Source organism: Seriola dumerili, unplaced genomic scaffold, assembly GCF_002260705.1.
Source record: "Seriola dumerili isolate Sdu_G_001 unplaced genomic scaffold, Sdu_1.0 BDQW01000122.1, whole genome shotgun sequence".
Taxonomy (NCBI): domain Eukaryota; kingdom Metazoa; phylum Chordata; class Actinopteri; order Carangiformes; family Carangidae; genus Seriola; species Seriola dumerili.
The window spans coordinates 1,392,518-1,408,929 of NW_019174377.1; the positions used below are offsets into that span (position 1 = coordinate 1,392,518).

Sequence of the window (16,412 nt, forward strand, 5' to 3'; positions counted from 1 at the left end):
AGAAATTGAGAGTAACAGTAAAAAAAGAAAAAGAGAAGGACATATTGATAGATGGGAGCAGTGGAATGTGACAGAGTTGGAGGGTTGGGAGGAAGAGGAGGATAGAAGAACAGAGTGAAGGGGCTCAAGGGAAAGTTGAAGGTGTTAATGACAGAGGGTGAAGGAGACAGATGGAGAGAGAAAACTGTGGCAGAGGGAGAAAAATAAGAAATCTATTGACAGGAAGAGAGAATACTGATTAATGATCAGTGATTGTTTACTTGTGCATCTGCCAAACAAGCATTGGTGACAGAACTGCCCCCACCACCATTTACACAAATTACATACTTACACACATGTATTTAGATGTCTGCAGGCATGGTCTGCCATGACCACAACTCAGAGTGCAAAGGGTGACAAGAAGAACAATTAGAGAGACACAAATAGTGGCAGACACACACACACACACACACACACACACACACACACACACACAAACACTTTAGGTCTCCAATCAGACTGAGCCTAGAAGGACTGTTGTAGGAGAAAATGAGTTTTGTTCTCTGGAGGCTCAGACAGAAAGACGGAGAGAGAGCGGGAGAGAGAGAGAAGGGGAAGAAAGGAAGAGACAAAGGAAGAAAGAAAAGAAGGAAAATTTCCACTGGAAGAACTTAGGATTGTTGTCTTGCTTGAGGCCATGTTGGCAGTACTTGTGAAAGGAGGGGAGAGGATTTGTCATTTACATCCATTTATCTCTCTTTCCCTTCCTTTTTTTATCTCCACACACACACACACACACACACACACACTGTGCCATCTGTGCTTCCTTGAGGAGCAGTAAACCCAAATCTTCTCCCAAAAATGCGAACTACAGCGATATGTCTCCACAGTTATATTCGTCTTGCTGGTGTCTGATGGGGCATGGCTGCTGAGCTGCAGCCAAAATACTCCATTTGACCTAAATAATCTCAGCACCCGGCTGGCGTATGTGTGTGTGTGCGTGTCCGTGCATTGTGTTTATGCCTGTTTGTCAGCAATATGATGAATTTTGGACATTGCACATAATGATGTAAGAGCTCCCTCCCACATGTCCTCTGTCTCCCTGCTTATCATTCTGTTTGTGCCTCCTTTCGCTCTGCTTCTCCCTGATTTGCTCTTTCTGCTCCTCCGTCTCTCACTCTCCTTCTCTCTGATTCTCATTCTTTTAGTTTGTCCCTTTCTGCAAGGAGACTGTCTTCGTTGTGTGTGTGTGTGTGTGTGTGTGTGTGTCTGTGTGTGTTCGTGTACATGTGTGATACAGGTATGTGTGTATGAAATAGGGTTTATTTGTTATGGCGACATATTGGTGCCCCTGCGCTTCACCTCTCAACCCAAACATTTAATTTCACCCAATAACAGGCATGTTAGCTGTTCACTGCACACACACACACACACACACTCACACACACAAACATGCACACCCATACACACAAAGCAACTATATAGTTGTGTATTGTAACTCCAGCTCTGTGAAGAAAGCGTAGCTCTCTAATGAGCTCTAAAGGCTGGCTCTTTCCTGTTTGCATATGCTGCACATTATAATTTGCATGTTCTCCACATGCTCAGCTAATCAAGTTGATTATTTCGACTATCAGTATTAAATCCTATAGGGGCTGGCCCCATAAAAAGATCCATGGCCCCAGATGGCTAATTAAACTCTTTCTATAACCAGTCAGCACACCCTGGAGATGCTCCCTTTCCTGTAAGATATTAGACATTTTCTCACAGAGTCACCTTAATGGAGATCTGATGAGATGTAAGACTTGGCCACTGGTATAATGCCTGCTGTCCACATTCTCTGAGTGTCATGGCACAGATAGTAGTGGAGAAATGATTTGTTGCTATGTCTATGGAAATGACTTAACACTAAACAGTACAGCTATACCAGCTACTAACAGGCCACAGCACATACTGCACCCGTGGGTCTTACCTGAACTCTCTCCTGCGGTGTTGCTTATTTGGGGTGCTGATGGGAGCTCAGAGTTGGTTTCAGTTAATTTAGATTAACACATTAACACAGACAGAAACTAAACTGAAATACTTAAATACTTTCATTGTTCATCACAGTCACAACAGTGGAGTTCCTCCCTATATGTGCACCACCCTATACTTTCTTGTGTTTCCCTTTCTTTCTCTTTTCTGGTGTGTGATGTTCTGCAGGACAAAATGACGACCATGTGTCCATAACACTGAGCCAGAACGTCCTTGAGTAAAAACCGTGTTATTAGAATCTCCATTTATAATATTGGATCTCAGTCTTCTCTCAAATTATTGAAGTTTGAGAAGAAGAAAATGCCCAGTTAACTTCTCCAAACAGCCTGTGCAGCATAATCAGCAGAAGTATTTTGGAATGATCAAATGACTCAACCACATATTCAGAAGAAATGAAGCAAGTCTTGTTTTGATTGTGAAAAACAGGACCACGTTTTTTAATTCTCACTTGTAACTTAATGGGTTGCTTGTCTTTCCTTGTGTTTTTTTTTTTTTTTGCAGTGATGGATGGGCAGACAGGTATGACGTGACAGATGGTTTCGTTAGGGAAGCGGCTGGCGGTATCACCATCAAGCTCCAGTCGGCTGATGTGAAATGGTTTGACGAGTACTACCTTAAACTTCGCCCCGAAAACAACCTCAGGAACCCCTGGTTTCCAGAGTTCTGGCAGCATCGTTTTCACTGTCGACTTAAAGGCCACCCGCAGGAGAGCAGCAAGTACAACCGCACCTGTAGCAGTGAGTACAGAGACAAATAAACATACACGGGCAACCAAGAGATATTCTGCAGTGACAGCATTTAAACATCATTTTCTTTCATGCTGAGGGATTGTTAGTTACAACAGGTTTGTTTTGCACAGTTGTACTGTATTTTTGTGTTGGCCACAACCATGAGAGAGAGAGAGAGAGAGACAGAGAGACAGAGAGACAGAGAGAGAAAGGGCCTGCATTGTTTTGCATTAACATAACAGGCTACAGTATCAATCTGCCTTTATTGACAGGCTTTCATAATGGCCAGTATTAATGCAAATAAGTTACACTCACATAACATACAAACAGACTAGCTGAACACCCACACACCTACACACATAGCATATGGATACACACACCTTTCCTGTTCATCTGAAGATATCCCTTGTGGCTGTAAGTGCACCCTCCCTTTATTTCTTTGAATTCGTCTCCCACCATTCTTCCCTCTCTGTTTCATTCCCTCCATTCATAGGGAAAACGCTGTGTGAGAGCTGCATCAAAGGGAGTCATGTCTCATGTATTCTGATGAAATGGGACGTGAAATACAAATGAACAGCACACAGAAAGAGACGCAAAGAAATGAGATGTGGAGGTGGGAAGTGGCCGATGAGAAGACATGAGAGGAAAGAGAGCGGTCTTTGATGTTAGGAAAAAAAAAGAACCACTCGTTGTTTCATAAAATTAGAAGGGAAACGTGAAATTAAGAGTTACTCTGATATACCTGACTTACTCTTTCCATCCTCTCTCCCTTCCCTCCGACTCTACCCTCCTTCCTCTGCAGAGCGGGAGTCGCTTCGGCAGCAGTATGCACAGGACACCAAGATGGGGTTTGTCATTAATGCCATCTACTCAATGGCATATGGCCTGCATAATATGCAACGGGCACTCTGCCCAGGCTATCAGGTAGGTGCTGCTCTGATGGATGAATGGGGGGACACTACAACTCAAGGAGATAAAGGAGGGGGATGAAGGGGTGGAGACTGGGGATGGTGCAACAAAAAGAAGGTGCCAGATGGGCAGATTGCTGCCATGTTACAGTAGACCTTGTTTCCATGGGTCCCAGTTTTGACTTGCATTTTACTGATGCAAATACATGACGATTATGTATGAATTGAGAAATTCAGATAGAACAGTACAAAACTGGAACAATTTAAAGTAAAAATCTGTATTTTATTCTGTATTTTCTGAGTCAGAATCTTACAGACTTATGCTCATATTTCCTTTAACTTTATGGGAATGACTTGAAACTTAATTGCTGCAGATGTGTAAGAGTGAAATGTAATATTTTAGACACAGTGGTTCAGTTCTGACTCAACAGTTCACATGGGACAGAAAAATACCTGCTACACTGCACATTTCAATTTCCATGTCACTGGGAGGGATAAGACACAGTGTTTGTGTTATGTTAGTTTCATAGTAAAATGATCATATTTTAAGTATACTTCATTTTCCTCAAGCTGAGGTTTAACTGAAGGAATATTATTTTTTACTATTTTCATGCCATTACATTCAGTTTTTTGAATTTTTATCAACATGGATGACCGTTGACCAGCATTTCCAAAGTTACTTGTGCACACACAAAAATTCTGGTGTTTCTTTTCTGGTGTCGGTCAGGACGTTTTTGTTTTATATGACATGGCTGTTGATGTATTTTAAGGGCCTATGTGATGCCATGCGACCTATAGATGGTGCTACACTGCTGGACTTCCTGATGAAAACCAACTTCACAGGCGTGTCAGGGGAGGGAATCTTATTTGATGAGAATGGAGACTCACCTGGCAGGTAAGAGCTGTAACTGAACAAAGATGTCAGTAACACCCTTTGCAAAAGCGATAGACAAGCGGTGCCTGCAACAAGTATTTTGTGACATGACTATGTATCGCATGTGTGTTTCAATGTATGTGTGCTTTTTATGTACAGGTATGAAATAATGAACTTCAAAAAGATGGGGAAGGACTACTATGACTACATTAATGTTGGCAGTTGGGACAACAGAGGCTTGAAAATAGACGATGACGAAATCTGGCCCAACAAAGACACAATGATCAAGTCAGTCTGTAGTGAGCCCTGTGACAAAGGACAGATCAAGGTAAGACAGATAAAATGTCTGGTTAGATGTGGTGTTTTTCAAATTTTTACATGCTGTATAATAGTGATCATTAAAAAGGGCGTTACAGGCAATGTTGTGAATCCAGCACCCTAACAAAGTAGAAAACACATGACACATTTTCATCTGTGTAAAAGATTCTACATTTTCACAGCTTTTTAACTAATCATAGGCCAGTTAAATTCTGAATGAGTTGGGTTCATAGGTCATTTTCAAGCATGTACAAAAAGGTGCAGGCAAACACAGTAGGTGTACATTCTGTCCCTTTTTAGGTTATCCGTAAAGGTGAGGTGAGCTGCTGCTGGACGTGCACTCCCTGCAAAGAGAATGAGTTTGTGTTCGACGAGTACACCTGCCGAGCCTGTGAGCTGGGCTCCTGGCCTACTGATGACCTCACAGGTCAGTCTCTGTATGTTTGTGTGTTGGCACATGTTTATTCTTAACTTTTTACTGCAATCTCAGAGACATTTCCACTACACTTACTTGAGCAGAAATGCTGAAATGAGCACGATGGAACTACAGCATTTAACCATGCTGCATAAAAATCCTGTTATATCAATGCAGTAGTTTCAATGTTATTTGGTGGAAAGTGTACGCAGTGTGTGTACATGTATGTGTGCAGATTCAGAGTGAGTCTTGTGGAATGAATTAGTTGTGTTTTGCCTGATACAGTGTACCATTATTATTACAGCATTATTAATTCAAAGTAAGTCCTGCACCAGTTACATTAGAGAGAGAAACTTCAGAGATGATCCCTCTGTTTCACCCCCCCCCTTCCCTCCCTTCACCTCCTTCTCTCTCATCCCTTTAATTTGTTACTAACATGGTCACCGATGTCTTAATTATTCTGCATCAAGAGCAGCGTTCAATGCAAATACATTTCAGTTGCAATGAAAATTTATTTCCCCTCCATTGCGTCCAAAGCGGTTGGATATTGCCTTGTTATGCTTTCAGCTGCTCATTATAATGCTTGCTAGCTCCTCACCAAGCTCAATGATTAAAACATGAATTGGGCCCTGCTGAAAATTCAGAGGGTGCTTCTCTGCAAGAGACAGAAGCATCCTTAACCGAAAACAGGGAGAAAACCAATGAGGAAACGACAAAGAGAAAGTTGGGGGAGATAGAGGATTGAAAGCGCGATTGGGGTTACCCATGTGAAACTTGTTAACTGTATGTGTGTGTGTGTGTTCATCTGTGCATGTTCACGTGTGTGAGTACGTGTATGTGATTCATTTCATCAACAATAAGTGCTGCGCATCCCCCAGCGGGGCTATATGGAAACAGTAATAATGAGGTGTAAACAAACTGCTTGCCCTGTTCTTCCAGCAGACATTTTGATCTCTCTCCCTCAGGCCAAAAGAAAGGAGAGAAAGAGTGCGAGAAGTGAAGAGAGAAAGACATAAAGAGGAAGAGGGAATAGAGGGGATAGAACAAGGTCTCAGCTGGCAGGGACCAGAGGTAAAGTGGGAGTGAAAAACATAGAAGGCAATGGGAGAGTTTAGGAGACAGCAATAGAGCTAAAACAAGGAAAAGACAGCAGTAGAAAAGTGACTTGGAAACATAAAGAGATGGTGAAAGTGAGGTTGGAAGATAGAGGGAGAGAGATGGAGATGAGTAGAGGCTCTGACAGAAGCAGCAACCAGGGAGAGTGAAAGGAGCAGAAAAAGTGAGAAGGGAGGATTAGCTTTGGGATTTGAGCCTCTCCACTGATGGGTAAAGTTCCACAGTGTGATTCTAAGAATGTTTGAAGGAGTTTGCCTCAAAACTTTACAGTGACTGAACCCTCCAAACGGTCCCCCTCCCCATAATGCACCAGTTTGGCTTAGGGTCAAACTTGGTACAATTTCCTGCAGGTTTTTTTTTAACTAATTAAGTATTAATTTGCCGACGTTGCAGATGCTTTTAGACTGCTCTGAGATCACACCCATGAGAAAAAACACTGATCTGGGATTTTCAGCCCCAACATCTAGATTTATGTGGGCAGGATTAATTGGAGCTAAATTCTCAGCAAGTTCCTCACTTAACTCCCATCGCACATTTTCCCGAATGGGTGGTCCTCACCCCTAATGGCTAGACAGAACAGTTACTGTAGTCCTTGTCTGATTATTCTGTTGCATGATTTGATGTTTTAGTTTATGATTTATATAAACTTTATCCAGCTTTAACTGAATTGGCACTTCAGTGATATAAGCCTGCAAGGGAGTCACATCCTCTGCAGAATGCTTCTGCCTGACTGATTTTCTGTCTGTTTGTTACAGTCCCCACGGCTCCCATTCAGCAATTAGGTTGTTGTTGATGGCCCTAGACCTAACCACATCACTGATTTAATAAGCTTTATTGACCATGTTAAAGACAAAGTCATTAAATTACTTAAGTCTTTTTTAATGACTGTTCTGTCTCTTCTTCTCTCTCTGGGGTTTGCAGTACTGTACAAACAGGTGTGTGTGAGCATGTGTGTGTCTGAGAGTGAGAGAAACAGTAAGAACAAGAGAGAAAGAGAGAGGAAAAGAAAGCAAGGTGGAAAGAGAGAGAAAGGAAGACAAACAAAGCAAGAAAGTGACGATGTGCAGTGATAAAGTTTTAGAAATACTCTACCTGTGCACCTGCTGCTCTGGTATGTCTAGACCAACCAGCCGCATAATTTCGGCAAGCGTTAAGATGGATCATAATTAGAACTGTCTCTTTAATTTATTACACATTATTTCCTTGCCTAGAAGGAAGACAGAGATGGAGGGAGGGAGGGAGAGAATTAGGGAAAAGGTGGGAGGGGTGAGGATGAAGAGAGATAGGGGGGATGTTATGGAAATAAAGAGAGGGACAGAGTGATGGATGAGTAGTACAAAGAAAAAGAGAGTGACAGGAAACAGATCAAACGGGGGGAAATGAAGAATAGACACGGCGAAATAGCAGAGAAAGGTCTACGAGAGAAAAAGTGAAATCTTGACTTACAGTGGTGAGCAACTCTGGATAATGAAGGAGCCATGTTGAGTAATTCGCCAAATATTCATGTTTCATTAATGGATTGCAAACGGATTGATGGCAGCTAAATAAACAAATTCAGCTGTGTCACTCATATTTTCACACACACACCTATCCTGACCCACAATATTACCTTGTTAGGTAATATATTTACACAAGATGCAGGCTTTGGGCTGCATGTAGTGCTGGTCAGTCACTTAATTGTTGAGACTTTCCCACCTGGAGACGTGCAGGTCCAACCAATCCTGACCAGGTTGATGGACATCAGGACAAGTGCTGTACACAGATGTTCCACCTGCGCCAGATGTGGGTCAAAGCTTTTAAAAAGGGTGTGAGAGAAACAAAAGGAGAGTGAAAGAGAGAGAATGCAAAGAATGCAGATAAACATACGGTTAAATGTTGAAATAAGTATGTAGGTCTTACCTTAAGTTCACTTTGTATTGTTCAGTTCACACACTAAAAATAAATCCGTTTCATATCCCCAGGCTGTGACCCAATCCCAGTTGAGTACCTGCGGTGGGGAGACCCTGAACCCATAGCTGCTGTGGTCTTTGCCTGCCTCGGTCTAATGGCCACATTCTTTGTCACCGCAGTCTTCATCAGGTAAGAATCTCTAATCTCAGAAAATATATGAATTGAAGAGAACTGGAGACAGTGCCAGACTAGAGATACACCGCACACACACCCTTCTCACATCTCTACTCTTTTCTTAGTCACTGTGTTCCTGAGTGTGTGAGTGTGTTTACTGTATGTCTGACTTCACTTCCATGTCTGTGTTTCTGCGCATGATTGTTTGTCTGTGTCTATCTCCAGGTTCCGGGACACCCCAGTAGTGAAATCTTCCAGTAGGGAGCTGTGCTACATAATACTAGCAGGGATCTGCCTGGGTTACCTGTGTACCTTCAGCCTCATAGCCAAACCCCATGTCATCCACTGCTACCTCCAGCGACTGGGAATAGGCCTGTCACCTGCCATGAGCTACTCTGCGCTTGTCACCAAGGTAAGGACTGAATTAAGAATTCGCTGCGGCCTATATCATGAGATATAGGCCGCAGCAAGTGTGAGAGGTGTAGGGCTAAAGGATGCAAGTGGGTGGGTGGAAGCAGAGTGGAGTGGACTGCTGTGAAACAGGAAAATATATGGGTCATTGTCCCCTGATACTGATTATAAACCCTTTTTTTATCGGATAGAGTGAGGGCATATGGCTACCATAAAATCAAAAGCCAGGGCATAGGTCTATCATACCCCTGTCCAATGGGATTTGGGGAATGAGCGCTGAATTACAGCCAGGTTGGACTAAACAGTGGCAGAGAATTGCAATAGTGTTCCCATAAGAAATTACTCTGAGTTTATAGCAGTGGAGTTTGACTCCTGTGTGCAATTTTTTTTTTTTTTTCTTCTACTGAATAGTTTCACACTAATATGCCTCCAAAAAGGCAGCCAGTGGCAGCTGTGTGGAAGTACAGAAAGCAGATGGCCAGAGTATATAGTAGATACAGTATGTTCAGTATATAGTCTATTAAAATATCCTCATGGTTTTTGCAATCTCATCCCAGACAAACCGGATCGCTCGTATCCTGGCAGGCAGCAAGAAGAAAATCTGTACAAAGAAACCTCGCTTCATGTCTGCCTGCGCTCAGCTCATCATTGCCTTCCTCCTCATACTGCTGCAGCTGGGCATCATCGTGGCTCTCTTCCTCATGGAGCCACCTGAGGTAAGCCGTGTCTGTCTTTCATTGTGAGTGGGAGGGTAGCTCATTGAGAGAGGCTTAAGAGCAGACAAATTAACAGAGACAGAGACATGAAGAAGAATGAGTTGAATCAGGAAAAAATAAAAGTTTCTGTTACATCAGAAATTGTTTTTAAGACCGTTTGGCACATACAATAATAGATTAATGAGTGGATCAACAGGTGTTGTCCTGTTTGCAGCTCTGCTACAGTATTTTTGTTGCCTTTATCCAAAACAGTACTGTTCTCAGTGGCTGCCAAACAATCCTGTTTTAAGGCTGAGTTAGCTTTCAGGTCTTTGCCACCAAATTTAAAATATTGGCCATTTGAACTTGACTGTAATGAATCAAAATGTCAGTTTGTTTATTTGCACTGCCTCCAAGGTCTCTCTCTGTCACCAGCATTCCCACTCTTCTTGAAAAAACAAGGAAAACGATTCTTGTAGCAAAAGCCTTGTCAAGCCTTGTATCATTGGCATGTCATGTTGTCTCTTGTGTCTCTACAGGTGATCCATGACTACCCCAGTATCCGCCAGGTCAACCTCATTTGCAACACCACTAACCTGGGTGTGGTTGCCCCGCTGGGGTACAATGGCCTGCTCATCCTCAGCTGCACCTTCTATGCCTTCAAGGTACTCACTGAAGGTGTTTGTAATTATTGTACAGTTTCGAATTACAGTATTGAATATGCTGATTTAAAAGTGAAGTCACAAATCTTCACAGGATAAGAAATATAAATTGAGCTCTAAGGGGACATGTAGTAGGAGTCATAGGTTACTATGTTAACAAACATGTGTACTCATACTAAATGTCCAATTTGTTCTATGTTCAATACATGTCCTACAACGATGGTTGATTTATGTGAGAAAAGTAACACAGACACAATGGCAAAAGCAATGATGACACCACTGTGTGTGTATTGCTGGTCTACAACCTTTCAACAGCAGTAAATGAAATTTTTTGGCAACAAACACATTAGAAAGTCAATGTTTGATTATCGATAGCCTGCAGACATCCATTTTCTGTAGAGTGTGAGAGCAGAATCGTAAAGAGACAAAATCTCAAATGCACTGCACTTCAAGCGAATAAATTGACCGTGTTTATGAACACAGCAGCAAAGCAAAGCAATAGAACTCTGGTGGTGTAAGGTTATGACCCCATCTTTCAGCTAATTCTCTTTCACATAATGGTGAGGTTAGCATCAAAATTAGGACTGTAAAAGCAACAGTATAGAAAATACTAAAATATTTGCTCACACTTGTCTTTTTCTCTCACTTTGTTTCCCCCTCTCTCTCTCTCCAAGACCCGCAACGTCCCAGCTAATTTCAACGAGGCTAAGTACATTGCCTTTACCATGTACACCACCTGTATTATCTGGCTGGCCTTTGTGCCCATCTACTTTGGTTCCAACTACAAAATTATCACCATGTGCTTCAGTGTCAGCCTCAGTGCCACTGTGGCTCTGTGCTGCATGTTCGTACCCAAGGTAAGGCTTAACCCCCCAAAAAAAAGCTCTGCTTTGATCTATATATTTCCTAACTAAACATTGAGTGTCTATTTCAAGCCGCCACAAATCCTTTTGTTTGGTGGCTTGTCGTGCGTCCATTAATCGTGTAGGCCCCCTATTTTAGGAAACCTCAAACATACTGTGGTTGCAATCATCAGTGAGCAAGGTATATTAGCCCGCAGGTAACCATAGTGACAGTACTGATATTTCATGCTACATTACCAATCAACTCTCACTGTTAGCGCACGCTTAACCATGCAATCAGCTCACTCCAGTCTTTTGGTATGTGGTCTTAAGTTATGAGTGCAAAAGTACACTCCAGGATGTTTGGATATCGGATATCCTATATCTGGGAGCAGTTCAGCCCCTATTTACGAATATTTATTGTAACACTCAGACCTAAGAAAGAAGCACTGGTGTTTTTTGCTGTATTAGTTTACTGTTTTCAGTTGTGTTTTGTAGCATAATTTGTTTTGATATTTGAAAACTTAAATGCTATTATAAAGCACAACACAATATTTCTTGCTTGTGACCATGGAGAGCAGTAATGCACAGACAGAACTCGAGTAAACAACATGTAATTCAAAGTGAGTGTTGAGTTTTTGAATAAATAATTATAAACTTGAAATAAAATTTTCACCACATGCCCTCATTGAAGTGAAAAACCCATTTAAAATGTAATCACGTATCGTGGTTTCTCCTATTCATACACTAAAAGATAGATATTCACAGAGCTTCAAGGAGAAGGTTTGGTTCAATCAACAGCAGAAATGCAAACAAAATCAATAAAAACAATTAGCAGCTGCCTCTTTTGAGAATTGTCTTTTTAATAGAGTTCTACATTTATGTAATGAAAGCCTTTAGCACTCCTTGAAAAAGGATTATTATTATTAAAATAAGCAGACGGACAGCGTCTGCAAATACTGGCACGGTGTTGTAGATCTTTGCTCTCTCTAAACATGATTCAATTAAGCAGTTCTTTCTTTTTTTTTTAAAAGTTCTTTGGCCATGGTTAAATAAGATGTTTTGTGTTTTATTTTGTATCAGGTGTACATCATTTTAGCCAAACCAGAGCGTAACGTGCGCAGTGCCTTTACCACTAGCACAGTGGTCCGCATGCACGTGGGCGACGGAAAATCGTCCTCAGCTGCCAGCCGTTCATCTAGTCTGGTTAACCTGTGGAAACGCAGAGGCTCTACTGGAGAGACACTCAGGTACGTGTGTGTGTGTGTGTGTGTGTGTGTGTGTGTACACTAGAGAATTCTTGGTCAGGTTAATGCCAGGTTACTCCTCAGTTACAGTCCAAGGCACCATTTCTTTAATGGCCCCACTCTGAGACTATTCATGGTGCGTGTATGTTTGTGTGTGTGTGTGTGTGTGTGTTCATCTCTCTGAGAGATTGATTCTCTGAGCTCCCCTGAGTCTGCCTGACTGTTCTCCTGACCCTAACATGAACTGCAGACAATTGCCTAATGGAGACATGGCAAAGGAGAGAGATGGGAATGAACTGATGAAGGGAGGGTAAGGAGAAGACGGAGAGAGGGGGAAAAAAACAGATGGAGAGAATGGACAGAGTGAGATGATGAGCAGAAGTGACGGAAAAGAAAGACTGGACAATGCTAAAAGAATAGTGTGAAAAGGAGACACATAATAGCTTTCACGCCCAGCTTAAGGCCATCCGCAAGTCATCTACTGTGACAAGGAACCGATCAAAGGACACAAAGGGAGTGACGCACAGCCACTTGCTCAGAATAAAAAGGGAGAAAAAAGACAAGAACATGTTTTCGTTCGTCAGCAGGTTGGTCCAGCTCACCCCGCTTGGCAAGCAAGATTTCAATCACACTCTTATGAGAAATGTCAGGAGTGTTTCCATCTTCGTTTCTTTTATTCCTCTCTTCCCCTCTCCATCTCTTTTGGTCCTATCTCCCTCTGTGGGTGGTGGTAATTGGCAGGGCTGTCTATCTCCTCAGTGCAGGGCTGGAAGCTGTTGCCTTTGAGATGCTGTCATTGTGTAGTCTGAACAGACGCAGACAGACATGAAGCCGGCAGACCACGGGGGAAAAAGAAGAAATATTTAAAAGAAAGTAATATGTGATTGATGTTTGAGCCAAATGTTTGAACTACTGAAGAGTGCTTGATTTACCTTCACCAGTCATTAAACTCATCCTCAGAGCTGGATACGATGCAGATGCAAGTCTGGCTTGGTCCCACCTCGCTCCAAAGCCTTCTGTAAGAGTCTCCTCCCATGAGATCAAACAAGCATCAGTGTGCATGTGAAGGTGCAGGTCGACATATGCAGCATATGGATACCTGTGTGTGAGTGTGTGGACATGTCTTGTGTGTGTGTATATGTGTGGGTGTGAGTATGTGTATGTGTGTGTCTCTAGGGTGATTTAAGTTCTTTTCACCCCTGGCCACGGTGGTGTGAGGTTTAATCAGAAGTTCCACTAAAGATTAATCACACTAATTAACCTGACAAAAGGATGAGAGGAAGAAAAGCGGGGAGGAGGCAGGGGACAGAGCACTGTGACAGATGTGAAGCAGAGAAAAGTGGAAGAAATGGTAAGAAAGGAGAAGAAATAGAGAGGAAGAGAGAACCTGACAAAGAAAAATGAAGAACATACTGGCGGGAAAAAATAGAACAGAAAATTAATTGTAATGAGATCAGCATATGAAGTCCACCTGATTTTTATGTAGTTAAGTCAAGACTCCATTTGAATGTGTTTGTATCTATTAAATGACATTAGTCATCTAAGATAATAAATTAAAACTAATGTAGAACATGCGCATTTTATGTAAAGGTTTTTCCATGTGTTGTTTTGTTTCTGTTGCAGTTTTAGCTCATAATGCGCATCACTGCTGCCTTTAGATTTGCTCTACAAAATATGTTTTTTTTGCTTTGCAACATTAGTATTTTATTAGGTAAAAAAATCTCATTTAATACCTAAATAACCTATCAAGATAGACTTGCAATCATAATCAACAGCATAATAAATTCCCATTAATTATCGAAACAAGTATGAAAGTATAATTTTTCAAACTACAAGTTCATAATTGCAGTAACATTACAGGTCTGATAAGAAATATCTCATCTATATTTGAAACGTCATCTGATGTGATAAAAAATTAGGACTGCAAACAAATCCACTGAGTAGAGTCTTAACAAAAACTAATGTATATCTTATTTGAAAGAAAGCAAATAATGTTCAGCATGTTTATAATACACACATTCAATTGCCAGCCAGAAAATATTCTGCAGTTGGAAGAAGTATCTCTTGTCAAACTTAAGTTTGGACCTAAAGATGGTGATAATCACAACCAAGCAAATCAAAAATTCACTGTATGTTGTATCTAAATTAAAGGTTAAGAAAAAAAATGTGATTAAAATCTTTCATCAGAAATGTTTGTTTTAGACAAAAAACTATTAAATTTGTCCTTCCACTTCAAAGTGACTAAAAAATAATGAACTGCGAATTAAATGGTAAATCTGCCTCCAAGCACTAAAAACAACCCCTTCTTTTTGTCTCTCTTTCCTGCCATTTCCTTCCTGTCCTCCAGCTCCAACGGTAAATCAGTATCTTGGGCGCAGACGGAGCGCAGCAGTTCACGTGGCAACCACCTGTGGCAGCGGCTTTCCTTCCACATCAAGAAAAAGGAGAACAATCAGACTGCCGTCATCAAGCCCTTCTCCAAAACCTCTGAGGACCGTTACTGCGGAGGGGGTGACCTGCCCCCACATATTCCTCTGCCCTCCCTCCCGTCCATGTCCTCTCTGCCCAGTCATCCGGACACTGGCACAGACAAGACCCTGTACGAGCTCTCAGAAGCAGAGGAGCGCTACTCGATCACGTACCGGCCACAGACACCTTCTCCGATCAGCACGGTCAGCCAGAGACTAGGGGCATGTTTAGGGGAGGAGCCTCAGATGACTGGCATTCCAAAGTACCCGAGCAGCATTTGCAGCGGCGGCAGCGGCAGCAGTTGTGGTCGTGCCAGCAGTGGCTCTGTTGTGGCTGGGAGTGATGGTCGTTTGGTCACCGTGGACGATCACCCAGGACAGGCCCAGAGTTCACTGATGGATCAGATCAGCTGTGTGGTAAACCGCTTCACCGCCAACATCACCGAGCTCAACAGCATGATGCTGTCGTCCTCTCCGACTCACTCACACACACACAAACACACACCTCCTTCTCCGCACCCCACCGACCCCTATCTGTTACCCCGTGAGCTTCCGATGCCCCCGACCCTCACCACCTACGCTGATGTCCAGCCCCTCCCACCTGTTGAGTCTAGCTTGGGGGGCCGGGGTGGCTGCCTCGCTCACCCTATCACTCATTCACCTTACCCCCTGCCGCCTCCTCACCCCCAGACCTCCCCCTCTCTCTCCCCCATGCGAGGAGGCCTGATGACCTGCCTCACCGATTCCCCTCTGAGGAGGGCGGAGTTGGAAGAGGAGCTTATTGCTTTGACTCCTCCGTCACCCTTCCGTGACTCTCTGGCATCCAGCAGTGGCTCACCTGTGTCAGAGACAGATCTGTGTCTCCCCCCAGTCCCGTCCCATCCACCACCTTCTCCCCCTTCGCCCAGGTATAGCAGACTCACACTCAGAAACTACAGCCAGAGCTCGTCCTCACTGTGAGGCAGAGATGACAAGTTAAGAAAACGCAGAAGTGAAGAGGAGCACTCAAAAGCAACAGGTCATAATGCGAAAAGAGGATGGATAGAATGAAATCCATTTGTCCCTGTGTGGAGTAAAAAGCTGAAGTGAAGGAGTCATAGAGGGCTGGTTGGTGAATGCACCAAGCTGTGTTTATGTTTACATGTTCGCAGTGAGATGCAAGTGTAAGAAGCTTGCCCACATCGTATTTTCTTAGTGCTGTCTCTCACAAGTGAAAATGTGAAGAACTGCAAAAATGGTCACTATAACTTTGCAGTGTTTTGGTGTCTGTAAAGCCAGAAATCATTCTCGAAGGTCTGGAGCTACGTATCATTTAGGTTTGGGTAGTGGCCTTAAGGTAACATGGCTATCAACTAATTAGAGATTATGAGCTTGTGTGTGTGTGTGTGTGTGTGTGTTTGTGTTTGTGTGTGTGTGTGTGTGTGTGTGTGTGTGTGTGTGTGTGTGTGTGTGTGTGTGTGAGAGAGTGTGTGTGTGTGTGAGAGTGTGTTGATGAGAGTTAATGACAAAATGAGAGCATTGATGAGGTAAGACTCCTAAGCCTGTACGGGCTAAACAGAGGCTTTCAACGGCACATATACACAGTATCTACACACACACACATAGTCACACACACATAGTCACACACACAAACATGTGTGAGCGCACACAAACA

General features: G+C 42.7%; 1 protein-coding gene across 1 annotated transcript in view; it reads left to right on the forward strand.

The window, feature by feature from the left end:
- The window catches only part of grm5 (glutamate metabotropic receptor 5), a 54,460-nt gene extending 38,742 nt beyond the window's left edge, over nt 1–15,718 (forward strand). Inside the window, exons 6-18 of the mRNA XM_022748420.1 lie at nt 2,512–2,747; nt 3,541–3,662; nt 4,417–4,541; nt 4,680–4,848; nt 5,139–5,265; nt 8,331–8,448; nt 8,659–8,845; nt 9,402–9,560; nt 10,079–10,204; nt 10,876–11,058; nt 12,127–12,293; nt 14,638–15,041; nt 15,135–15,718. Coding sequence (XP_022604141.1) covers nt 2,512–2,747; nt 3,541–3,662; nt 4,417–4,541; nt 4,680–4,848; nt 5,139–5,265; nt 8,331–8,448; nt 8,659–8,845; nt 9,402–9,560; nt 10,079–10,204; nt 10,876–11,058; nt 12,127–12,293; nt 14,638–15,041; nt 15,135–15,718 — 2,707 coding nt within the window. The remainder of the gene's footprint in view (nt 1–2,511; nt 2,748–3,540; nt 3,663–4,416; nt 4,542–4,679; nt 4,849–5,138; nt 5,266–8,330; nt 8,449–8,658; nt 8,846–9,401; nt 9,561–10,078; nt 10,205–10,875; nt 11,059–12,126; nt 12,294–14,637; nt 15,042–15,134) is intronic.
- Nucleotides 15,719–16,412: the final 694 nt, after the last annotated feature.